At 41.6% G+C, this 27,416-nt stretch overlaps 1 protein-coding gene across 9 annotated transcripts in view; it reads right to left on the reverse strand.

The window, feature by feature from the left end:
- The window catches only part of ERC2 (ELKS/RAB6-interacting/CAST family member 2), a 977,487-nt gene that overhangs the window by 206,322 nt on the left and 743,749 nt on the right, over positions 1–27,416 (reverse strand). For all 9 annotated transcript variants that reach the window (XR_003518693.1, XR_003518694.1, XM_027587658.1 and 6 more), the window contains one exon: positions 18,761–18,908. Coding sequence is in view for 7 of the 9 variants with exons in the window: in XM_027587658.1 (XP_027443459.1) it covers positions 18,761–18,908 (148 nt within the window). In the remaining 2 variants the exon portion in view is untranslated. The remainder of the gene's footprint in view (positions 1–18,760; positions 18,909–27,416) is intronic.

The raw sequence follows: 27,416 nt of genomic DNA on the forward strand, positions 1-27,416 counted from the left end.
TAAAAATTATTCCTCAGATTAGAAGGAAATGGGGTTGAAATCATTTTAGTTCAGGGGAAGAGACTCCTGAGACTGGCGCTGTGGCACCTGGTCTCTTGCAGTCTTCTGTTTCTGTGAACTTCAGCAGTCCAGGGTTAAATGGAGCTCTGCCTGCCTTGTTGGCCTCATCTCTCCTCCTTTCAGCCTGATCCTTTCAGATTCTAGCAAACTAACATAGCAACTTCCTCCAGGAGAGGCATTTGACAAACCTGGCCCCTTTCAAATCCTGAAGAATGCAAGTATTTCACAACGGCAACGAGAAGCCTGGCTGTGGCTATGCAACGCAGCTGGGTGGAAGAGGAAAGGTTCCCAAGTCCCCGGCAGGCTCTGAACCAGTGCACCACGGCCAAACTTAAGTCCTCCCTGAAGAGCCCCAGAGCCCTCAGCTGGCTCAAGTCACTGTCCATCTGAGTTTTGCATCATGGGCCAAAGATTGGGCGTATCTCTTTGCTGGGTCCTTTCAAGTTGGGAGAGTTAATAGTACAGCTCCAAGTTCAGGAAATTTCTTGTAATAATACGGCATTGCAGTAATGTATAGGGTAAAGGCATGCAAAAAATATTTGTCTCATTCCCACACTCTGAAACTTGGTAATTATATAGGAGCTTGGACATTAAGGACCCAGACATAAAGGAGTGGGTTAAAAAGCATAATTATGACTCAGAAACAGCATGAGCCTGGGGACATTTCAGGCCAGGTCCCACTCAACAAAACAAAACAAAACAAAATAAAACAGCACCCCAAATCAAATAGTGCGCACTCTCTCTCTTTCCCATTTTGGGAAATAACCCATTAACAAAATAACGTACCTATAATGATTATTTAGAAACAGATAGAGATGGAAATTGGCAGCAAAATAAAGTCTTTAGTTCTGGGATTTTAAGGTTAATGGCCCAAGGATCTCTCAGGTCCCGAAGCTTTACAGGACATGATTTGAAATTTGTGCTACAGAGGAAAGACTTTAAATTTCCATGTCTCATAGACTGTGTAATTGAAAGAAGCTGTTATGTTATTCTTTGTATGGTTTTGGGGGGCATTAATAAAAGACCTAAGTCATTACTGGCCAACTATTCTTAAGTATGCAGAAAACAAGAATATGCCCTGGGAGGCACCCAAGCTTCACCCAAACCCAAGGTAAGCGCTCATAGGTAGAAATGACCCAACCACCTAATCTCAGAAGCCATTCTATCATTAATCAAAGATACTGGTTCCAAACTTATTTCATGTGACAGTTTTCGTATATACTCTCCCTTAAGAATACACAATAGCTCCCTATTGCCTTGTGTATCAGAAACAGTTCATTCACTGGGCAAGGCCAACCTTTCCCTTTCTTCCTGAACAATCCCCCTCCTCCCAGCTGTATCCACAGACACTCTCCCCAAAGATGGTCTCCAATACCATGTACACACAGATTCATCTCTACCCTGGTACTTCCTTTGCCAAGAATGACCCCTTCCTTCAAAACCTAGCTTCCATCATAGCTAGGGCTCAAATGTACCCCATTAAGACAATTTCCATTACTGAAAGCGTCCTGGAGAGTAAAGAAAACTAGAAGTGGGGTCAGAAGGCCTTAGTCAGACAGTCAAAGTTAAGTCACTTAACAGCTGTTTAACTACCAGCAAGTTATTCAACCTCTCTGATTCTGTGCAAAGGGCATCAGGAGACTGCTGGATATCAAAGGAGGTTCTCTGAGCTCAGGATGTGGCTTCTGACACCTTTTAATAGCCCTGCAATATCTGAAACAAGGCTCAGATTCTCTTTGTGCTCAATAAACTCTGTTGAGCAACTCTCTCTTACCCATTACCATTGTGTGCCTTGTGCTGACTGGCTTATCTCCACTCCCATGCTCACTCCTGCTACATGGTCCCATTCCAGCCCCCAAGTACACTTCTTCCGGTCACAATTACAGCCAAAAACCATCCCAAATCTTGCCATTAATTTTATGTTTACAGCGCTTGAATTTGCAAGACTATCTATATAAAAAGAGTAAGCATTTGGGGACCAAAGGATTCCCACCTTGGGGGGTTGCTGATCTCCTTCATTAGATCAATACTTCCTAAATGCTGATCTGTCAATCAGATCCATCAGCTTTTAGTGCTCCTTCCCTGAGATCCTGAAGGTGTAGTTTGGAAGGCTGGTCCTAGAGTTGGTATTTGGTGAAGGTGGGCAAGAAGCCCACCACATGTCAAAACGGAGCCAGGTTTAGGAACTGCTATAACCATTTTAAACATTAACACACACACAAATTGTTTTTGAGAATTTTGCCGTGCGATAGCCGGAACCATTACAGAGAATTGGAAGTTACAATAATTTGTATCATCTTTATAACTTTTTCCTTTTATTTTCCACTCTAATTTGTGATCTTCCTTCTTTATCTATGAGTCTAAGAGTCACAGCATTAAGCCTTTTGGGAGCTCCAAGCTGGGAATCGTTGTATACTTGGAAAAATCCAATATTTCTTACTATCTCTTCTCAATATGCCACTGAGGAAGAATAATCAGGAAAGGATGCCTTCTTCCTCCTTTTCATGTTTTCTTACTTCCTAAGGGATGCCCCCCTGAGGTCCTGGGAAGCCTACATGCCCATAAAGATCTTGGTATTGTTGAGTATGAAAGCTAGCATAAGCATATATCAACTCTGTCCCTGAACAAGTATGTGGTTTTTATTTGTTTTTTTCCAGAAGCTCTTTCTTTGATTTGCATTTCAGCAGTGTACAAGATCTGAGAAACATCCTAACCTCCTGGCAAAGTGTCAGGAGAATATTACTTTAACTAGAGAACGAGGCCTCTGCTTTTCCAGAAGTTTTCTTTGCATTCTCTGAGTTTGAGAACAAAACATAATATTTGAAAAACAAACAAATAAGCAATCAACAAACAAACAGTAGAGGTTAGACTCAAGACTTTATCCCAGATGGTTGAAGGTAAGGAGAATAATTGCCTACAAATCAATCAACAGATTGAGCAGAGGGGGAAAAGATGCTGTGCTGTTTCCTTGATCTCTATCTGGATTCCCAGAGTTCCACGGAACATTCCAAAAGTAATTTGGCTTTTATGCACAGTGCATAGGGACTAATGTTTTTCAACGGAATGTCATAAGGAGATGTGGGGATAATTTTGGGTCTTGCTCTCAGCAGAAGCTGAAAATTGGGTGTGGTTAAGAAGACAGAATTGGACTTTTTTATGGGACCCCTCTTTTGAAAAATCACCCCAGAGATGAAAAATCGCCTGCCCTCACCCCACTGAAAATTCATGGTGGATTTGCCCAAGAGAATTCCTGCTCATAAAAATCTGCAAAACAGATCTGTTAAAACAAACCTGTAATTATGAACCGAACAAGAATCTCACTTAAATAATTTTGCAGCTTTAATACCAACTGATTCAATAACCCCCAAGCCTGATCGGACTAGTCAAACTTGACAAGATTCAAGTCCCCTAAAGGTGATTACGGAGCATCCATGACTGACCATCAAACTATGTGAGATGCTGAAAAAAGAATAAAGAACAAGACAATGGCTTCCAACCCAAGCAATGTAAAATACTCAACAATGGTTTTCAATATAAAACTGTTTGGCAGCAAACAGGGAGAGCCTATTGGCAAGTATACTTTTTGGACCAAATTCCAGAAATGGAAATTAAGTGACAGGATGTGCCCAAGGTCATGTATATGTGGGTGACCTGATAAAGGAATGTGGAATGCCTGACTTCCAGCCAACACCTAGCTCCTTCCACTTTGGAGGAAAGAAGACCAAGAGCTAGAGGATGCTCTGTAAATTCTGTGGCTGTACCTGCATCCTCACAGACTCTTTCCATGCTCAGTGGAGTTAGCATTAAACTAAAGCATCACACATCACTCTAAAATTTTCCTAAGAGAGAAATTGTAGCTTTCTACTTCCTCAATTCTCTTGGTCTTGGTCAGAACATTAATATCTGTTGGACGGCATGTTTTTTAAGTGGGAAGATATTTCAAAAATCAAATATTCTGGTTTGTTTCAAAGAATATGTTCTCAGCTAAAGTCTGATGTTTTCTTCCTGTGGGGGTGAGCCACAGTTGGCCACAATTCACCAAAGTTTCCACCAGCTAACAATAAAAAATTATGTCCCATTCTAAAGAAACAAAAGAAAAATTATAGTAAAGTTGTGCATTTCCTTTCCAGTCCCCAAAGACAATCTGAAGAACTGGCTCAACATGCCAAATTAAGCCATGAGAATTTATCCATATCTAATAAGGATTAGCAAATGTTACGACACTGAACACGGCCTTGACATAATTTATATTCCAACTTCTAAGGCACTGGGTTCAGCGTGCTCTCATTCCAGCCCTGACTTAGGAGGATATGTTGAGCAGTACTGTGGGGTCCTCTGAGAATCCCAATCATGTGTACGACAAGCAGGAGGGCTCTTCATGTGACAAAAGAAGGTTTCTTTATACAGAAACAGTACCCTCAGAACCGGAACATGGTACCTGAGCTTACAGAACTACCTACCTGGGGGAAATACAGGCATTTCTCCCCTCGAGCCCAAGATAATCATCTGGAAACAGAAAACCTGGTGATGGAACCTGCTTTGCCTCTTTCCAAAGCTGGGTGTCCACCTGCAACTTGGAAAACTTTGGAAACAGTTCTAAGTCACATATTTGGAGTGAAAAAGATTAAGCCTCCTGAACTTTGAGCTAGCCAGCTCGGATTGGGTCTGCTCCATTCCATTCCTCATCCATACTTGCCAAAAGCACAAAGAGGCAACTGGGACATTTGCTCATAGTATCTGCTATTAAGATAAATCAGCAACACTTAAGTGTCTTTTGTTCATAAAAAATAATCCCCTGGAGATGGTAGCTCCCCCTCCAAAATATCAGCTTTTTGTTTCACTGCCTCACCAAAGATTGCATCACTAGAAAGCTCAAGAACACAGAGGCTCTCCCTGGAAGCCCAATGTCATGTCAAGAAGCCTCAGAAGACCTTGGCTCCAGCAGACCCCCAGCAGCATGGACAAGAAAGTCTAGGGCTGGGAGGTCTGGAAACACCTGTCCTTGGAAGGAAGATGTCAGAACCCACACCGAACTGGCTTCTTTCAAGGCAACGTTTGCACCTTCTGCACTACTTATGTTTTCTTCAAGGATGAATCAGGGTCTGCCTCCTAAAAATGCAGAAGGCTATTTATTATGGCTATTTATTGCTACTCAAGTTCTTTTTTCTTCCCTCAGGGGAACAAGTCATGCGGAGTGCGTTTGTGTCAATGGATTGTCACCAGAGACAATTTGGGCCCATCATTCCTCAGTGCTACCCTGTGGGGAAGAATAAGATGCTTGTCTTTGCTCCTCAGAATTGAGATCAATATCCTGCACATTTGTGCAACCCTCAGGGTTTTTTAAGACCTGGCCCCAGGGAAGATGCTTCATGGTAATGCTTCTCTGTGAGTTAGGTAGGAAACAAAAAATACCCATTTTTACAGGAAGTTAAGTTGACCTGCTCACCATCATTCAAGTAATAAATGGGAGATGAATCAGCATTACACCAGCCGAATGAGCAAACTTCAGAGTCTTCCTCCTTCCCTGTTGTCTTTGAAACCTAGAATCCTCAAATAGTCCCTGGTGGGAAAGATGGCAAATGTATTGCCATAGGAAAACAAAGAGGCTGAGAGTGCTACCCCTACAGATTCACTGAGGGCATCTTAGCTTGACCACCCACCAGCTCTGTGACTTGATTTCTGTATCTGCAAAGTGGAGATAATGATGGTACTACCTCTTCAAGTTTTTGTGAGGATTGTAATGAAACAACAAAAGTGCAACACTGTGCCTAGAATATCATTTGTTCAAGAAATGAAAGCTGTTTTCATATCCTACTGAACAATGCATCTCTCCTACTGAACCATGGGCTCCAAGAAAGCAAATAACTGCCATTTGCCTCAAAGTCCTTGGTGTAGATCAAGTATTCAGCATACCGTATGTGTGAATGTATTGGAATTGTCTCTGACTACCAAAAATGTAAAGTGCCTAGAGGTTTGTTGGTTCATTCCCTTCATTTTACAGATGAGGAAACAGCCTGTGAGAGAGAAGCAAAATGAGCTGCCCCAAGTTTCTCAGTGTGTTGGGGTCAGGGCTGGGTGAGAACGCTGATTCTCAGATCTTATACCTGCTATTACTTGCCAAGTCTTTCTTGCTGAGGTGTCTTTGTGCCTTGATGTGTTTAAATAGTTAACATCGTACTTTCTAGATGGCTGCTTGCTGTCAGATACCTCAGAGAACACTGGGGCCCAAGAAGACTGACAACAGAAACTGCATGGCCTTGTGATCCACACACCTGCTTCCTATGCTAGCACCCAAAGGGGCTTTGGCACACCCAAGGTAGTCCATAGCAGTAGGGTTTCTGGTTGGCTTCTGAGTTGTCTTTGTAAGTCTAGGTGTGCTAGAGGAAATAAACCAGCCTTGAGAGGATCAGTTAATTGGAGATTTCTGGGGCATAAGAACCACCCTGGATTACAACCTTCTTGAGCTGTCATTCTTGTTTAGTCGATTTTCATTGTTCTCTGAAATGACAGCCTCTCAGTCCAATCTGAACTTAAAACCTCTTTGCACAGTTCCACTCCCAGACTGCATTGAAGATCATCTGAATAAAGATTTGCTGGCTGTGTCCAATGGGCATTTCCCAATGGCCATATCAGGGCAGAGGTAAGAGAGTGGGGTTTTGGTGGTTGTGTTCATATTTTTAAAAAATAATCTCATCTAAACATTGGTGTTGTGGGGTTCTGGCTCCCCCACCTTGTCAACTCAGCAACTGCACTTCAGACTCGGACCTGGGGAGAACAGATTCCTACTCTCCTGGCTGTAGTTTGTTCCCTCTGAGGACTCCCTCCCTGAACCATACTCCACATGGATCACCCCCCACCTCCCTGCAAGTCCTGGTTCACATTCCCCTTTCTCAAGGAGACATCCTGGGAATATTCTAGTCAAGGTCACCCCCCCAAACACCTCATAGAACACCATCTTTATTTTTCCCCAAAGCATTTGTCTTTTAACATGGCGTATATGTGGTGTCTTTATTTTGTTTCGTTTGTCCCCTCTGCTAGAATACAAGCTCTCTTGGGGCAGGGAGTTTTGTGTTTTGTACACTCTGGTGTCCCCAGTGTCCAGAACAGTGTCTGGCTCATAGTATGTGCTCAATACGATTTGCTGAATGAACTGCCCACTTCCTCCCATGCCTATTCCCCTAAGAAGTTTTAAAAATCTCCCTCTGCCTCTCCCTCTCTTTTACTGGTCACTTGCATTACTTAGAGTAATATTCTGCTCCAAATCTATGACCGGCATGTTATCAGAGTATAGACTTGACAATGTTAACACAAACAACTGACATTTTTGTAAAACCTCAGAAATGTCAAGTACTTTGTAGGAGAGAGCCATTTCTTAATTCTCTAAAATCCTTAAAACAACTACAACTCCAATATTTCAACTTTTGGGCAACTAATCTTAAGGAAAATAACAGAAAAAAAAGATTATATACTGAGATGTTCATCAAGTATGATTATACAAGTGAAAAACTAGAAACAAATTGAAATTTCAATAATAGGAGAATGATAAAATTAATTATGGCAATGATGGAAATCATACAACCAAGATATATGTTTTTGAAGGCTTTTAAGGACATGGGAAAATGTACAACATTAAATGTTTATAAGGCTAAAAAAACTTTATTATGTAGTATGTCATGTCTTTGTTCAAATATGTATGTAGACAATGGAATGTAGGAAACTATAAATCTTAATGACAGTTATTTCTGAATGGAGGGATTATGGGTGATTTTAGATTCTTATTTACATTTTCTAAGTTTCTATAATGAGCATATATTATTTTTATGATAAAACATTTATTTGTATGCTTTCAACTATGGAAAAGTATCATTTACATGATAAGGATTGTTGCAAAATTAAATCTACTTTTTAATATCATGCATTACAATGGGTTAAAAAAAGCAGCACATCTCGGAGATTCTAGAAGTTTTAACTCTGCCTTTAGTAGCACGTTGCAGAGAATAAAAAAAAAAAAATATGGCATCTTCCCAAAAAGAATACGCAGTTAAGTAAGAGTAAAGATAAACCACTAGAAATGTTAAATGCCATGTTTGATAACCGTCTTTCTGCACTCATGAGAGGGGAGAGAGAATATCCCCTTTCCTGCTACAGTATTATTTGAAAAAGCCTAAAAAGAGGTAATTCTGAAGCCAGGGAAGGGCAGTTTGCACACCACTGCTGATCAGTAACAAAACCAGTGTGATTTAGACACAGTTATGCAAGGGGCAGTGTGAACAAAAGGGAGGAGAAAAAGAACTTTTCTTTCATTTTGAAATTCAGCATCAGGAAGACACAAGGGCAGGAAGTCGGATCTTTTTTCAATTCATTTGAAATGATAAGGTGAAGACAGGCCTGGAAGGACTTTTAATTATACGATGAGAGGAAGGAAAGGAGGGAGGGAGAGAAAAGAGGCCGGGAGAAACCTGTTTTATATGTGAGATGATGAAGAAGAAAGTGGAAAATGGAGGGGGAAGAAGGCTTCCAAGCAGCTATCTTGAGAAGGAAACGCTAAGGGTACAAGGGGCAAGTGCCGAGATTTCATATAGGGAAGCAGAAAATGTGGCACACTTGATCAAGCCCGTGGCAACCCCTTCCCTATGGCAGCCAGTGATGCCTGGTGATGCAGGAAGAGATAAGTCGCCCTCCCCAGCCAGCACATGTGACCTCGGGTCATGGTAGGAGCCGGCAGGGGGCCTGTAGGAGGAGCTGGGAGTGGTGCTAAGGGTCACAGGATAAAGCCTTCTTTTTCTATTACTTGTTAGCCCCGTTGCTTGGGGGCTATGACCTAATAGGGTATCGCTTCAACCTGGGGACCTGTGCTGAGAAGAGTATGGAAGAGCTTTGGAGTGAGACTCCCTTCACCAGTTGTGGTGTCTTTGCCTAGTTCCTGGACCTTAGTTTCCTTATCTCTGAAATGGAATTAATAATACCCGGCTTTCAGAGTTGTGAAGATTAAACGAGACAATATATTTAAAATCCCCAGCCCAGTGCCAGGTGTACAGCAAGAGTTCAAAAATTGTTAGTTTCTCCCACTCTAAAAAGTGAGTACAAAAACTGTCACGAAGAGCAAGAATGATGCACACATTACACCCACACTTAAGTCCTCTTGAAGCAATGTCAGTCTAAGATTCCCCCAAATCTACCCTGTGCAACAGCTGGATCCCTCCCTTACCAAAGTACAACGGCTTCCTGGTGGCCGACATCTTGGAAACTTGCCCCATATACACTCTGCTTTGGTGGTGGATCTGAATGTTCTTGGAGGCAGTAACGAACAGGTTAAAATCGAGGGGATTTCAAACATGTCTAATCCAATAAGAGGCTTGGTAAAACATGCGTTATCACTTAAAGAATAAATGTTTAAAAATAGAGCACAGATGTGAAATTTGAATAAAAAAAGAGAGAGACAGCGCGTGAGAGATCTTCTTGGCATTTGTATGCTATTCTCTGTTTTGGTCACCTTCAGCTAAGCCTGTTATTCTAATGTGCTCTGCCAACTGCTAGATGCTGCAGGGGGTGCTTCAAATTACAGAAACAAAGTTGGCAAATCACTGAAATTTAAAAGTCAGACCCATCTTTCCCTCTCTGTATTTCTAAAAACGTGGCAATACACTGATAAAGTTGGTCTTTTCAAGTTTTTCTACTTAAAAAGGTATATTTAAGAAGTAAAGAGTAAGCTTTTCTAAAACTAGCAATTCTTACACTAGAATCCTTAAATACTTAAGAGAAAGAATCATGGATAGGCATCTGTCACCAAAGGTAGACTATGGACGGCCAATCATAAAATTCATAGGAATTCCTACTTCTGTGGGAAGCATTCCCTGACCTCTCCAGCAAGCAAAAATTTTTGAATGTCGATAGCACATCTGCACCAAAAAATAGCAATTTTCCCTGTTATGTTTCATGAGCTAACATCTGTCATACTGGTGGTAGAGATGATAAAAACCCAAGGCTTGAATCACAGACCTGTACCTCTGAAACAAATAATACATTATATGTTAAAAAAAGAAGAAGATAGTAGGAAGGGAAGAATGAAGGGGGTGAAATTGGAGGGGGAGACGAACCATGAGAGACAATGGACTCTGAGAAACAAACTGAGGGTTCTAGAGGGGAGGTGGGTGGGGGGATGGGTTAGCCCGGTGTTGGGTATTAAAGAGGGCATGTTCTGCACGGAGCACTGGGTGTTATATGCAAACGATGAACCAGGGAACACTACATCAAAAACTAAGGGCATAATGTATGGTGATTAACATAACATAATAAAATAAAATAAAATAAAAAAACCCAAGGCTCAAGGGCAAACTCACTATGTCCTTCTGTAGCTCAAGAAGGCCGAACACAATCTCACAAGGGTACTCCATGAATGTTTAGGGAAGGGAACCAAAGTGGTTTTTAAAAATATGACTTTATTCAAATGAAAGACTCAGAAAGTGGACCATCAGAGTCAGCTTGAAGCTCTGGGAAAATGCACCTCTAATAGAGATTTGGGAAACCTGTGGAATCGCTGAGAAAATTTTTGCCTTCACACTCTGAGTGCTATTTTGTGTTGCAAGTGGACAGCTGAATGGATACCCTGAGCATGAGGGCTGAGGCATCAGCTACTCAGAGTAGGGAAATGTCTAGGCAGAGAGAGCAGTCTAGTGTCCTGACCGATTACTTGGACACTAGGAGGAAACTTTTCAGTAACACTGAGTACTTCAGGTTTTACCTCCTTGAGAACGCACTGCCCTTGGCCTGCCAGGGAGGGATCTGAGTATTTCTTTTTTAAAAGGGGATTCTCTAGAACATACTGTAAAGACACTTTGCATTGAAATCAATGATAAATAGAGATGTGCCTAGATCCCACCAGTGGGACATGAACAGCTTAACCCAAAGTAAGTCTGCAGTGAAAACCAATGCATTTGCATTTCAGCAATTCGATCTGGGGCAAGTCTGTGATGCATTACAATGCTGGGATCAAATCAAGCTTTTCTGGAGCTCATCCAACCAAAACACGAGGCTATGGGAACCCTACTGCATAGAGTTCCTCCACTGCTGTTTAATTGTGCTCACCTCCTGAACCGTAAAGTATAATTAAAAGTCATCTGCATACAATGTAATGGAAGTGTAAATAGGAAGCACAACCATGTGTGGCCTCAAGCAGGGCGGTGGGGGTGGGGCGGGGGGGGGGTGATGCCTGACCAACCATCCCACTCAGGCATTTCCCACTTTCCCTGACAGGATGGTTCTGCTTCAGCCAAGGTCCAGTTTCACTAGGATTCCGTCCCTACAACCAGCTTCCCTGAACACTTTCCAGGCCAGCCTACGCCATCTCCCATTCTTGGCCACACCTATTTGGCTAATTCTTAGATGTGAGTCTGATGACCTTCTGAACAACACAGGGGGAGGGGGAAAGCTACCCAAATAGATACACTATGCACACCTAGCATAACCTCCAAAATGTTGGCCTGGACTAGCCTCTCCTGGTCTTAATGCCTTCCTGTTCCCAAATGCCCAATATGTTTCCTGGTAGCCAAAAGCAATGCCCAGAACTGGTAGGAAAGGGAAAAGAAAACCAAGCACAGTTTATCTCTGATCACAGAAGTATTCTAACCAGTTCTGAGAAATAAGCTGGTTCTAATTTTAGCTAAACAATAGTGTCTGGCCCTCATTTTAAGAAGGCATTTTCATTAAGGATGTGCATATCACTACTTCAGCACACAGGGGAGCATTTGGGAATAAGGCTTAGGGGGTAAGATCTAGTTTTAAGCTTTTTTCAAAAACCCCTTAGCAGCAGAAAAAAATCCAATGATTTCAGAATTAATTATTTTGATGTCAGTCCTTTCTTTAAGGGTAGAGAAAAAGAGTTGGGGGGAGATTGGATCCAAAACACAAAAGAAGGAAAAATGGTTATTTTTAATAATATTTTTCAGAACTAGTCTCCCCATGGGAAAACAAACAAACAAACAAACTTAACTCATTCCCATTGGAGACCTTCTCCCAAAATTGCAAAAATCTGGAAGCCAGATTTAAAAAAAGAGCTAGAGTAAAAGTGTCAGAGGTGTGTGCTTATGAAGAAATGCAATTTGGAAGAGTACAACAGTTGGACAGACTTATCTGTCTACTACCAAGCTATGATTAATCCTTTATCTTTTTTATGCAACAGAAAGTTAATCTGTACTGCTCTCTCAGTTTTATACCTTGCTCAGCCTAAAACCAGCCCCAATGTCAGCACCCGAAGAGCGTCATAAAGATTCTTTTGTTGTTAAGCATAGTTGGAATTTCTGAACTCATTTCATATCACCTTCTCTAGCTCTCTTGACAGATGTTTAACAGGAGTTTAGGTATTTCTAGGCAAATTGATTTATGACACTCAGAGGTTTTCAGGGATGAAGTAAAGGGCCCTTCATAACAACAAGTAACCTTTGCCACATACGGAAACTCAGTGACATTTTATTCAAGAAGAATCCCCAAATTTGGAGGGGATTTGAACTAAAATACAGAGAACAGATTCAGAAGAAAGGTTCAAAATGGCCACCACTGCACAAAATTCAAGGATGGAAAAAGGCATCTCCATATCTTGCAACATGACACCATTTTGTGGTCATCACTTGGCAAAAAAGTCTCATATCTTCTACCAACTCCTACAGGTGGCGGCTGCCTGGAATACTGGGAAGAATCATAATGCTAAGTTTTGTCTAAAGTCGTGATTGATCAATAACGTCTCTCTTTTTTTTTTTAACAAGCTGCCCTGGCAATTCACCCACTCATTAATTTATACTTTCAACAAATATTTACTAAATGCCCACTATGTGCTAGCAATTGTGCTAGGCCTGGAGATAAATGGTCAACAAAAAAAGTCACAGGGTCACATTCTTAGTCCTCATGGAGCTCATAAAACTAGCAGATAGTTACTATTCAAATAATCACAAAAACAAATGCAAAATTGCATCTGTTACAGTGCAATTAAGTGATGTACACATTCTATAGGAGTACCAAACTAGAGATTTGACATAATTGAGAAAGTCCCAGAAAGCTTCCCTGAAAAAAGTGATGTTGGATTGAGATTGAATGGGTGAATGGGCATTAACTAGGTGAGGAAAAGAAGGAAATGTATTCCAGGCAGAGGGGATTGCACTGCATGTACAAGGCAGAGCGCATATTGGTTTGAATGTGTCTTTATTGCACCAGTAAAGGAAGCCAGGGAAGATTTTTCAGCAGTAAGGGCTGGAGAGTGATAAGTGTGAGATACATCTTTAGAAAAGATCAAGATTCTGCCCACTGAGGTTTGTGAATCTCTGCCTTGGCCTAGAGGCAGGCTGCACTTCCCCTAGGCATAGCCATCACCCTGAGTAGGCCAATGGCATGGTGGTGGCCATTAATGACCACTTGCCTGTCTCCTTACAGCAAGGAGAGTGCAGGATTTAGACTCCAGTGGTATGTTGTTGAGATGGCCAGAAAGTCAGGGAGGGCATTTTGTCAAAGGGCTCTGTTCCTACTCAAAAATCTCACTAGCCATGACAAGCAAATTCTGGTATTAGTTCTTCATGGCTCCAGGGGAAATGGCAATGCTTTTTACAAACACAAGCTATGCCCTGGGACTCCTTAGAAGCTGAAGGCAGGGGATCTGGAGAGTGGGCTCAAGTAAGGCAGTCTTAGGGCACTCTGAGTGGTACCTGAGAGCTCCCCCTGCTCTGAGTTTGCATGGCTCATGTCATGTGTTTTGTTCCTAACTGCAGAGAACTTCTGCTCCAGAATGTACCACCTTCAGCAGATCCTGCCCAAGAGCCCTACACATCCTATCCCCACCCCATTACTGCTCTGACAGCTTGCCTCTTCACCTCCTTGCCTACTCTACTCCAGCCACACTGGTTTCCCTGTTCTTCCCCAAACACACCAGCATGTTCCTGCCTTAGGGCTTTTGCACTAGTGATTCCCTCTGCCAAAACACTCTTCCCCTAGATATCTAAAGGGCTCTCCCTCTCTCACACCTCCTTCGAGTCTTTGCTCAAGTGTCTCCTTCCCAATGAGGCCCATTTGTCTACCCTATTTTACACTGTTACCATGTCCTCAATCCTTCCCTGACATTCCTCTTCTCCCTTATACTGGTCTACATTGTTCTTTTTTTACCATGTAATTTGCTTATTTGTTATGTTCAGGCTTATTGCCTTTCTCCCATCCCCCCCACCCCAATCATTAAAACATAAGCTCCACTAGGAAGGGGTCTTTATCTATTTTGGTCACTGATGTATTCCAAAAATGCCTAGCCATCCCTAATACACGGAAAGCACTCAATGAATATTGTTGAGTTGAATTCCAACATGGTACTTGGCCTCACTAAGCTATCCATAACTTCTCCCCCTTGTGCCCCTAGGCAGCTTGGGAGCCACAGGCTGAGGCATTGGAACTTGATTCCTCTGACAACATCTGTGAGGTGTGGGGGCTAATCCATGGCTCACACTATTGCTTTAAGGATGCAGTATCTAGCCTAGCTAAGAGCAAAGTGTCAGCACTTCTACAACTCAGAAGCCCAACCCTGCACTTCCGGGTATGGGTGGTATGTATAGGTATGGTAGTTGCATCATGTGGTCTCTTGGAGCCTTGGTTTGATCAACTCAAAAATAAGAATGACACTCTCCTCATTGCAGCAGATAAAATAACTGTTATGGATGAATCCCCAGCACCTGGCAGAGAGCCTGGCATATGGCAGATATGCAATATGTTGGTTGGTTGATTATGAGGAAAAAGTGAGATAATGTTTGTAAACTTATGTATACATAAAGCACTTGGCATAGAGCCTGGCATGTGGTAATCATGCATTCACTCACAAAATAAATATTTATTGAGCGCCCGCTATGTTCCTGGCAAAGTGCAGTAACTGTGGGGATTGTTGAACGAGCTGCCAATGTTCAGTCACAGGGAATGTCATGGGCAGTGGAAAGACCTGCATGAGATGAGCTGAGCGGAAGGCAGCCTGAAGAGGGTGGCATCTCTTGTGCGCCAGTCTGCTTCAGTATCCTCACAGAACATTGGGCAGATGAACACCCAGATCCAGGCCTTCCCCTCCCATTGGCCTAGCCATCTAAAAGAGCTCTGCCCTGGTGTTATGCACAGACAATGAATCATGGAACACTACAAAAACTAATGATGTAATGTATGGTGATTAACCTAACAATAAAACATTTAAGAAAAAAAAATAAAAGAGCTCTGCCCTCCCAAGTCACTCATGCAGGTGGTGACAGCTGAGGTCTGGGACTTGTTCTCCCAAGGCTTCCCTCTCTGACTGACTCTCTGTGACTGCAGACACAAACCAAGCACATTTAACAAGCACTGTGAGCCTCTTCAGTGCACACTGGGTGCTAGGGTCTATGGTTCCTGACATGACTGTTTACTGCTCCCCCAGTGCTTGGGCTTTAAGGGAGGGAGGACCAGGAACACTTAAGTACGAATGTCTGTCTGCTCTTTTTCCCATAGTAGCTCATAAATATACAGCACCTATTATGTGCTAGGCATGTGCAAAGCTCTTTATATACATTATACTCACAATACTTTGAATTAGATTATTAGCCCAATTTACAGACAAGGAAACTGAGGTTTAGGGAGGTTTAGTATTTTGCCCATGATCACACAGCTAACGAGTGCTCAAACAAGAGTAGCCCTAAGCAGTCCAACTCTAGATGGCAGCTGTCAAATACAGTCACGGTTGTACAGTCATGGAAAAGGGTCTTTTCAAGCATCATGGAATGTCCGGCTGTGAAGCCTGAGCAAGGCACCCAACCTCTCTGGATGTCTGGTTCTTTCTCCTCTAAGAGCATCAGCCCTTCAATTTTGTTGGGAGTTGATGAGACAGTGTATGTAAGACCTTTACACCCATGCCTGGCATGTGGTGAGAACTCAGAAGTATTAGGAATTATTGACATGATCAAATAGCTTAAGCCTAAGCGCTCTAGGCAGAACCCACCCCTTATGAATAGCCAGAGAACATTCTTCAATGGCATCTACTTCAAGCTTACAAAGGTAAGGGGACCTCACAGGTTCTGGAATACCCTTCTGCTTGTCACTCTGAATTCCTTTCTGAACCTGATGGGGTATGTGTGGACTCAGGTGGACTATCCAAAACCCAAGCTCTATTGCTTATAAGCTGTGTGTTTTAGGCTGGTTATTCCACACTCTGAGTCTCAGTTACACCCCCTGGAAAAGGGAAGTAATCTGCCACCCACACCACAGGGCTGCTGTGAGGACCATGGGACAAAGTTCCCGAGGGACACTGGATACACATCCTGGCACAGAGCAAACACTCAATAAAAAGGGAGCACTTTTATAAGCCAATTAATCATTATTCTTAGAATCATATCATTTACAACAAGGGTACATCAATTCATGTGCTTTTTTTTTTTTTCCCCTCTGTTGCCTACAGGGTGTGGGGAAGGATTTCAAACCTAAATCATCGAGGAACCCATCCTTCTCGTTGGCTGCCTTCTTTTTTCCCACACAGCCCTTTAGATCCTGCCTTAGTTCAGGCGGAAGACTAACTCTGCATGGCTGGGGTTTCCCCAATGTGCCCCATGATACCCAAAACCAAGCCTGTCGTGAATAATGAAGGCTTTGTGCAGTTTCCCAGGAGCAAATTGAAGGGCTACACTCAATCCTTCCTGGAATCCAGGAGTGCATTTTCATGATGCTGAGAAAGAAAAAAAACAGTCTTAAAAAAATTCCTTATTGGGAAAAGTAGAGGGAGATTTGGGGAGCAAGGTATCTGAGAGACAGAAAGAAAAATATAATTCACTATGCCTGACAGTAAGGCCTCTGGCAGTCTTGGCTATTTGCAGCAATGCCAGGCCATTTCAGAAGAGCTGGCCCCATAGGGTAGCCACCAAGTCTGGAACCCTTGGCAAATACATAATAAATGAAATCACATTACAAATCAAGATATAATGCCATCATCTATGGTCTCAGGATTTTTGGCCACCAAGTACTGTAAATCATTAAAAGAGGTAAAGGGCAAGGCAGGATGTAGCTGTTATGCACCTCCCAACCCCCACGGTGGGGGCAAGTGTCTCCTTAGCTACTGACTGACCTGAGACCTTTGGATCATGTATGCATCGTAGCTGGACCCGTGGTACTTGGCCGTAATATCTGGGCTGTAGCCAGCATCACAAGTGCATGGTATATTCGAGCTCAGGGGCTGTTTCTTAGGTCTATATACCTGTGGGAGAAAGCTACAATGGTTAGGTGCAGGAGGGGAGGGCTCAGGGCTCACAGGGAAGGAGTTAGGAGAAAGCAAAGAAGGGGGCTTGTCTTGACTTTCTGTGGCCAGGTGGGTGGAAACCCAGTGTAGAAGATGCACAGCCCCAAACTAAGAAGTCAGATGTAAGCGGTTCCCAACCCCCAGGGCCAGCACTAGCGAGGCATGCTGCTCTGTGGAATGACCCCGATGTCTGGCAGTAACCGGGACCCTCCCTCTGCAGGAGAGGGCACCCAGGCATGGCAGTGGTCTCTCTCTCTCTCAGCAAGGCAGCCCTATGAGAAATGGACTCTTGTTTAGGGCCAAAGGATGCCTTTTCTTTCCTGAAGAAGGAAAGGGTTGGCCCATTTGTGAAGGGAAGGGACTTATTTCTTTGGGCTTCTCTTCCACTCACCTTGCACTCTATGCCTAGATCACCCTAGCAGACAGAGAACCCGTCCTGGGGGCTGAAATTGATGTGGACACACTCCATGTGGCACCATGTGGCATTTAGAGAGCTTCAGAGCCACATGTGGCCCAAGCTAAGATGTGACAGCCACCTTGTGAGACCACAGACCACTGAGCCATAATATATGCTGAGTTGGTTTCACAATGAAGTTAGAATCCCAGTGAATATCTTTAACCATTGCTGAATATCTTTAACCAAAGCCCCCAAGTTATATATGGAGAAGAAATAAGGTCTGAAGATTTCAGGAATGATTTTGCAATATGCTTCAGGTGTAATTTCCATTCAAACCACTTCCAGAAAACCCTCCAAAAAGAAAAGAACTGCTTTCTGTACAAGTTAGGACTTTGCCCCTCCTTCATTTTCCCCTCCTTTCTTTTCCCTCAGAAGAAATACAGTGGCCTAGAGAGGAGGAAAAAGATGGATAATTGAGTAAATAGGTGATTGAAAAAAATGTTTAACTAAATAATGGCTGGGGAGGTCTCCAAGCATAGTCTGGCAGTGCTAGGGGCTGGGAGATATTCCTTAGTCGAAAGGTCCTAAAGGAACTAGTTGAAGAACCAAGGTTGGAAGTATGGAAAGAAAGAAATCTAAAGAACTGGATGAGGAGAGTTACTGATGGGGCCCAGAACGTGAGCAAGACAGAAGGTAACGAAGGTGCCCAGAATTTAAATAGTAGTTTCTAAGATTTAGTCAGAAATCATACAAAGTCCACTGGAAGGAAGAGACCTGACAGCTATTTCTGGGGAGATGATGTGAATATAAAAGAAAAGAAAATAGCACTGGCTGCAAACCACACAAGCCCAGGCACATGCCCATAAACACAGAAAAGCAGTAAAATGATGTCCCAGCAACAACCTGGGCCATTTCATTCCTACCTGGTTTTAGCTGCTTGAGCCGGCACGATGGACATGGGAGGATGAAGAGTAGCTAAACCCAGAGAAAGCACCCAAGGCCCCAAAACCAGCAAAACACACCTTTCGTGCAGGAGGCCCCACCTGCTGCTTTAACTGATGCACAAGTCGATCTTTTTCCCGCTTGAGGGCCATAACTTCTTCCTGTGTCTTTTTCTTTTTGGAAGCAGACAATTCCAGCAAGGCAATATTTGCATCTTTCTCACTGATTGCTGCAAGCAGTGCTTCCTGTCTGGTAAAATAAAAATTATTGTGATTTTTACGAAGTATAAAAAAAAATAATTGTCATTTACAGTTGAAATGAACCATAGAACACTGTCTTAATGGGAAGGAATTATGGACAATGTTTAAGACAAACTAACTCTTTTGATTCTCAAAATGGACAAAGTATTCTGGGTCAGAATCCCTAAGACACATGCACCAGTTCCTCTGAAGGAGTCATCTTTCATTGTTTCATAGACAAAGCTGCAAATTAGAAATGGAGGGAGTCAATCTGAGCATTCACTTCTAGGACACTTTAATCCATCCACCCATCCAACCATCCATCCACCCATCCAGCCATTGGCCAAGTAAAGTTCTAGGTACTCCAAGACAACCCAACAAAACTGGCCAACAATTTAAATATCAATATCATTTTTTTTCACGCAAGATTTTCTTTTGAAGGGGCAGAGATATTTAGTGGGGTAGTGCTTTCCATTCTCAGTGTAATTAATGATGCTTTCCTGCTATTCCACCAAAAACCATTCCTTCCTCAGCCTTCTTATCTAGTAATTATACCACCATCCACTGAGTAGCCCAAGCCCCAAACCTAGACGTCATCCTTGATTCCTTCCCTTTCTTCTCTTCCCAGAGACACCCCATCAAAACTTCAGTAGGTTTTACTCCAAAATACATTCCTTATCTAAACATTTTTAAAAGATTTTATTTATTTATTTATTTATGAGAGAGAGAGCATGAGCAGGAGGAAGAACAGAGGGGGAAGCAGACTCCCCAATGAGCAGGGAGCCCAAAGCAGGACTCGATCCCAGGACCCTGGGTTCATGACCTGAGCTGAAGGCAGATGCTTAACCGACTGCGTCATCCAAGCACCCGAAAAGACATTCCTTATCTAAACTGATCTACTGCTACCAAACTTCTCCCAACTATCAGCATCTACCCCTGCAACCCACTGGTCTCCCTAGAACAAAACCCAAAGTAATCTTTAAAAATCTTATCAATTTTGGGGCTCCTGGGTGGCTCAGTCAGTTGGGCTGTTGACTCTTAATTTCAGCTCAGGTCATGATTTCAGGGTCATGAGATTGAGCCCCAGGTAGGGCTCCATGCTGGGTGTGGAGCCTGCCTGAGATCCTCTCCCTCTGCCCCTCTTCACCCTCTAAAAAATATATTATGATGCTTTGACCCCTTAATCTCTGATTATTGCTTAGAGTTGCCTCCTCCCATTTTACAGTTCAATTTTCTGGCAACATCTGTCGCAAATTTCAACATGGAATTTGGGGGGACTGTTTCTAACTAGAAAATGGCTCTCCTGGTGTCTTCGTTTAGTCTTTCTTCACACTAAGGAAGTCTTGTCTCAATCTGTGTCACTTCTGCCACATCCTAGATACCTTACAAGACCTCACAGCCCTGGGAAAGCCTCTGTATTGGATATTTTCTTTGCATACAAGTCCCAGGACTAAAACCTGATTATGATCCTGTTTTGTCTTTCTTAATTCCCAGACCAGGCCCCCTCCAGACCAGGCCCCCTCCAGATGTTTGAACAAGATGGTCATTATTTGGATCTCAGATTTTCCCCCTTCTCTGGGCCCTGCTAATGGCAGGCAGTAGGAGCTTCTGTTGGGGACTCACTCAGACATATGAGCAGCAGAAATGTCAGGGAATATGTCCACTTTCCAGAAGAAAACCAGTGCAGGCTGGACTATCAACAGCAGCATTCAAATCCAGCTTCACACAGCCTGTCTCCCTCTGGATAACATCTTGAGACAACAGACATACTTACCATTCACAGCTCATGCATATTTGTACATAAAGCCAAGCTGAAGAGGCTGCACAGCCTTCAAATCAGGGAGAGCCCATTCACTACCTACTCCAACTTAACTACCACACACCTAAGGTCACTCTGCCCCAAATTGAAATGTCCATGTGAAGCTTTTTTAATGGAAACAACCTAAGAAATCATTAGTAGGAAAATTGGGGATTGATCAGAGATTACGCTGTATCTCCACATTTCACTCTTTCTTTTAAAAAGATTTTTATTTATTTGAGAGGGAGAGCAAGTGTGCATGTGCCAGCAAGAGTGCCAGCCAGACTCCCCACTGACTGTGGAGCTCAGTGTGGGGTGTGGGGCTTGATTCCAATGCCAGGACTCTGAGATCATGACCTGAGCTGAAGTCAGACACTTAACCGACTGAGCCACCCAGGTGCCCCTCCATATTTCACTCTTTACAGCTATATGCAGCGTTTAAAATGCTGATGAAAAAAGATCTGTGAAAACATTTATTTGTTGAGAGACAATTCTCCATGTGTTTCATATTTCTGCACATTTTACAAGCAAAGACACTATCTTCTTTTCTCACAACCTTTCCAGAATGTTTGTATAGTGAATAGCCTTGGAAGAAAGAGTTTCTCCCTTAGGATCAAAGGGTAGACATGCTTACTACCCTCATATAATAGCATCTCCGTCCAGAGCAAAGGGCAGTCATATTACTGCCATTATAAAAGATTCAGGTTCTGTAAGCTCAGGATTCTTCCCTTGTAATTCAACGCACAGTAGGTACAGCTATTCATCTCACCCCTCTGCCTTGCCTCCATGGGACGTGAGGAAAGGAGAACTGACATAGATATGCTGACACTGTTCTCTGCACCTTGAGCAATGAAGTCCTTTGTTTCTGACCTCAAAGTCTCTGGTCATCTACCTGCATCCATGAAACTGAGGCAGGCTAACCTGTTAGCATGTCACTAAGGAAAAATCTCAGAATCCTCAACAGTTCTTGATGTGCATGTGTATACACAATAAGATCCCCCAAACATAAAACTATATTCATAGAAAAAATCGGAAGGAAAGACACCAAACGCTAATAGTCATTATCTCATGGTGGTGAAATGGATAGGCTGGTTTTTGCTTTTTTTTTCTGCCTCTACCTTCCTGCATTCTTCTTCTTTCTCACAAAATATCATGAGCGTAAACATTAAAAAATTGTAAATGAAACTTCTCAGTCATCAAATAAACTGCAGGTGCATGCTTCAAATGCTTGGCATATGTGACATTTGTTCATTTTCTCATCAAGGTATTTATTATGTTCTCTCTGTGCCTCTCACTCTATATGCAGGTAAGTGCACATACACGTACTTTCGCATACACATGTCTGGTACAATCTACCATCATCTCCCGTGTGGACAGTTCTAATCATTGCCTAAGTAGGTTCCCTGTGTCCACTTTTATGTGTTATATCCTATGGTCCTTTTCAACCCATTTTCCTCTTTCAGGTAAAAATTCAGAATTACACAGCTTCAATAACTGTTAAAAGTCATTATCAACATAAAGAAAGACCCTTTTAAACTCCTTTTGCCCTGTAATTCTATAATTTAAGCTTTTCATGACTTAACACTTATTTATCCTCTTGTAATATCACTAAAAGTCCCAACAAATTAATTTCTAATTCTGTTGATCAGAAAACTGCTGATCATAAAACACGTATCAATTCCTAATTCTTTACAGATGTTTTACTAAATATAGTCCCAAATCCTATTATTATTAATTATTATACCTCAAACTACATTTAAAATCATTTTTTAAAAAGTACATTTAAAACCACTACTCATCTACATTAAATTGATGCAAAATAACTCATTTTGTTCCTTGTAACATTTTCCTTATTTTTTTTTTTACTTTGTTTTGTTTGCTTCTGGCTAACAAATATGTTTTATAAATGCTGGTATTATACAATCATAGAACTCTGAACAAAATTAATGTAACAAGGATTTTATATATATAATATATAAATATATATACTCTCCTTTAAATATTGACCATAAACTAATGATAATTTCTTTTAAAATAACTTGATTGAAATCTACATTCAATAATTCTAGTCTATTTAAGTCAAACAGTAATTGGCAGAAAATTAAAGTGTATAAACCTAGAAAAATATGAACATTTCACACTCTAGGATATCTGGAAAGATGTTCTGAATAAGTTAAGGCTATATCTGGCCACTTCTTACTTGTACAGGGACAACTGGCAAAGAAAACTCTAAATTCTAGGCTGATAGAATCATTGCATTTGTGTGTTTTTTTTTTTAAGCAATAAGCTTTATAAAATGAATTTAAATAATCCTTTATCAAGCTGATACATTTCAATTAATAATTTAAATCACTGTAAGCTAATTCTGCAAAGTTATAGGTTTTCATTATCCCTGCTTTAGAGTCAGGGGCTTTTGAGGGTGAGGGATACTGAACATACATTTTTTAAAGATTAATTTCATTTGCCTGCCCTATATCAGATTCTACACTTTTTGCAATTCCCATAAGGCAATTTGCTAATACATCTACTTAAAGCCAAATGACAAATACTTTACTGAAAATACACAGAGGCCCGTTTTGAGAAAATGGCAAACATTGTAATAAATTAGGAAGCTTAAATGTTACCACTTTTTTTTTTCCAATAGGGAAAGTCTGGGAAAACGGAAATATTTGCATTTCTAATGCCCTTTTACATCTACATGTTTTAAAAACATGCTTAAACATAAAGTTTGTACCTGTGAAAAGACATTTGGATATAAATTGGAAACACAAAGAAAAATCCTCATTATTTTCCCCATCAGGTGAATCATCTAGATTCAAGGCCAGATTTACATTGCTTCAGAAATTGTTATGGTCCCATCAACCTGAAGAAAGTTTCTATAAGTCTGAAATCACCTTCAGCAGTTAATCTGTCTTTTCTGTTCACAGACAACACGAAAAGAACATATTTTCTCATCTTTAGATAGTTAGTGGGGTTAAGTATATGCCAAAGGCTTGCAAAATTATCTTTAGAACACTGCAGTGCTTTAGTATACAATTACTAAGGTGATCTGTCTATGCCCCAAAATGTAGCTTAAAATATGAAAAGGAAGCCCAAATAAGCTAGAAAGGAAGATAAGATAATGCAAAGAGAAATAAATCTATAAGAGTCTGCTGAATGCCAAGCTAAGAAAGTGGACCATAGACAGCATTTTATCAAAGTGCAGCCTAAACAAACGTCAAGGGGAATAATTTCTTTAACAAATATGGGCAACAATGAAGTAAAAAGAGGGGGGACTTCTGTGCCCTCACACACATTTAGTCAGGGTTAACAATGGATAAAAATATGTGCAAGAACACATTTAATAGCCCTTTGCTGTCATTCAGTTTGTAGGAGGTAGTCAAGATACAGCTAATAAAACACCAAAAAAAATGGTTTGAGCCACCCTGAAAAGAAAAACCTCAATGGAATAAAACAAAAGAAGACTGAAGGGCGTCTCCCACCAAGATAAATGCCTTCTTTTGAGTGTTGCCTGTGGCTAACCTTCACAAAGGGAGCTCCAGAATCCTCTGATGGTAATACATCACTACATCACTTATCACAGTCAATTTAAAAGGGAGCTTTATAAACATTTCTATTTCACTCCCTGTTGCTGTCGCTCTATTAATGATGACTTAAGCTCTGAGAGAGGGTCCAAAATTAATTTTAGGAATTGTAAATGAGGCAGACCAATTAGGAACTGTTATAAATTGGGTTGGGGCGGGGGAGGGGAGTAGTAACACATTTTTTTTCTTGCAGGTTCTTGTTTTAGTGAGCTGACCCATCTTTAGGAACACATTCAATTACAAAAGCAGATGCTTAAAAAGCATTAAGAAATGTTTGGATAATGACATGCAAGGGAGAACCTACATTATGTATGGTGCTCAGCCCGCAGTCATGTTCTAATCATACTGTGGGAAAAAAAATTCCGCTCAATCAACTTTTCCCAGTTAATTACTGTTTTCTTTCCCTCATGACCCTGAATCTTCAACCGTAAGTTCAGTAGGAGGTGACTTAAGACAGACGGTGACGAAAGATCCTGTTCAAAACAGCCTCTCTCTCACCCCTGGGGTGAGGATGGGTGGAGGTTTGCTGTGATCGGCCCTGGAGATAGATGCTCATTTGCCTCAATTTTAAAAGCAGGATTTTTAAAAAGCATCTTGAGAAACGAAAGTCTTCTGATATCAATTAATATCAACACTACCCACCAGCAGAATGATGTATTGTACATGCAGAAGGGCCCACGCAGAAAGCAAAGCCGCTCACATAAGGTGGGGCCCACAGGGTGAGATATATTTGAACAACCACAAGTTCCAGCAAGGACAAAGAACAGACCAGATTTGTAAAGGCCACGCTTTGGCAGCCCAGACTCCTTAATGCGGTTTGCTCTCTGTCGCCCACCTAAAACTGACCTCAAGAAATAGTTTACTCCAATTACGGAGAATTTTGTCTTTGAAACCTAATAGCACACGACTGGAATTTCCTAACACAGGGGCCACGAAGTCCTGTGGAAGCTCTTTGCTCCATGCACCAGCTTTTACCCCACTACTTATTCAGGGCATGACCTAAGTAAGCAGCTGAGCCACCCTTGGGTTCCGCCAAGTGCGGCTAGGCCAGGAAGCTCTGTAGAGGCAACACTGTGCGCTTTCAGGACACTGAGATGGCAAATGCAGGCACCTCTTGTCATCCTGCTACAAAGGGTGTTTGGGAGTCTGAGGCCAACTGACTTTCCCATATGGAAGAGGCCAGAGGATGAGTGCCAGGAAGAGCTACTGTCCCCATCCTAAATTGTTCTCGCCATTCTCCTTCCTTGGGAGACCTGATAAAAGGCAATGAGGGATGCGAGGAGCAAGGAGCCCTTCTCTAAGTCCTGGTAGAAGACATGTGTGTGGTATTACTGATTACTGGGTGCCACACACACACACACACACACACACACACACACACACACACACACAGAGAGATAAGAAATTACTTCTTTCGATTTTTAGCCTATTATGATTTCTTTAAACTTATCTAATAAAATATCACTCATGTCCTCAAGACTTGATTAAGGTACTTGATTAGGATACTAATTTAGTGCCTGAGCTTTGGAACTGAATATACCCGGGTTTGAATTTCAGTAATATCTATTGTTCTATTGTTTGTTTCCCTGGCAAGTTACTTAATGACTCTGAAACCTAAATTTCCTCATAATTGAACTAAGAAGGATGACAATCACTGTCTCTAAAATCTTTGTGAGAGTTAAATGTGATAACGCATGTCGAGATTCTGTGCGGTGCCTGATACAACCACACAAATGTTAGCAATTACTTATTATTACATAACACAGATACCACCAAATGTAAAGATTCAAGTTTTGCCTTCTTTCTACCAGGCTCTCCTTTACAGTAAACATTCTAAAAATGCCAGTGGGTCACTTACTTTCAAGGCCGACTCTCTGAAATTGGTTTCTGTTTAATTGCACATTTGACTTTCATGAGATGATGTCTGTTTCGCAAACAAATTTAAAGGAGAAAACAGAGCTTGAGTATGCACACAGTGTGCTCATCATAGAAGAGTTGCATCCCAGGCCAGGCAGGTCTGATTTAGTCAATAACTGTTCAATATCATTCCGTCCAAACTGATAGGAAAGGCCCCACAAAAGTGCGCAAGATGTGATTTCATGCCACATGAGAAATGGAAACGTGTTTTAAAAGGTGACCTTTTAAAAGTCAAGGTCAAGTGCAAAATCTAACCAAAGTCAAACAACTTCAAAACAAAAAAACTTCTATTAAAAAAAAAAATCTTTAAAAAATGGTAAATTTGGAAGGGAGGGAGGGCAAGTAAAACGAAGGGCCTCTGACACTTCACCAGGCACACCAGGCACACACTAGCACACCAGGCATTAGTGTAGAATTGCTCACTATAGTTCTCATTTGTTCCCATTATCCTAGTTCAGTGATGAGAAAGCTTCTCTGTTGACCACTTAACTCTGCCAGTGTAGCTTTCTATGTGCAGTACACCCAACAAGACTCCCTGGAAGGGTTACTGATGATTGATAGTAGGAAAACCGAATACATCTGGACTTCACTATGGGCCAGAGCTTTGCTAAACCTGTTGTCCATGGATGATCAGTTACTGTCCAGACACTTGCCTTATCACATTAACTTTTTGGTTGGAAATGAATAACTGCCAGAAAATAGGTCACTAACTCCAAGGTTTAGCACTCAGGGTATCTGATCAATTATTTTTTTTTCTTATCGGTGAGATATATCAAAGTATATACATGCATATATGTATATATATATTTCCCAAAAGACAATATATTTTAATTTTCCCTCTACTGTATATTTAATGCAACTAATATCTGTTAGTTAGCAAGTCTTTGCACAGAGCAGCAAATTGCCCTCCTGTATCTTGAACTAAATATTTCCCCTCTTAATTTGAAATTTTTGTCTTAAATCAAACCTCCCTTTATTTATGTTTACGTGGAACAGAATATTCCCATAGGCTAAATTATAATGAAAAACAAAACAGACTGTCATGTCATTGCTGTAAAAGGAATATGAGCAGAAGGGGGCACATTCCAGACTTTTGCTAATGCAACATTTGAAGAAAATTGAATTAAGATTCTGTAAAGCAGATCTTGTAGAGAGAAATACAAAAAATTAAATTTGGTGGAAGCAGCTCTTTTGTGACAGTTCCTATCCAGGGGAAAGG

The sequence above is a fragment of the Zalophus californianus genome, chromosome 1, assembly GCF_009762305.2.
Source record: "Zalophus californianus isolate mZalCal1 chromosome 1, mZalCal1.pri.v2, whole genome shotgun sequence".
Taxonomy (NCBI): domain Eukaryota; kingdom Metazoa; phylum Chordata; class Mammalia; order Carnivora; family Otariidae; genus Zalophus; species Zalophus californianus.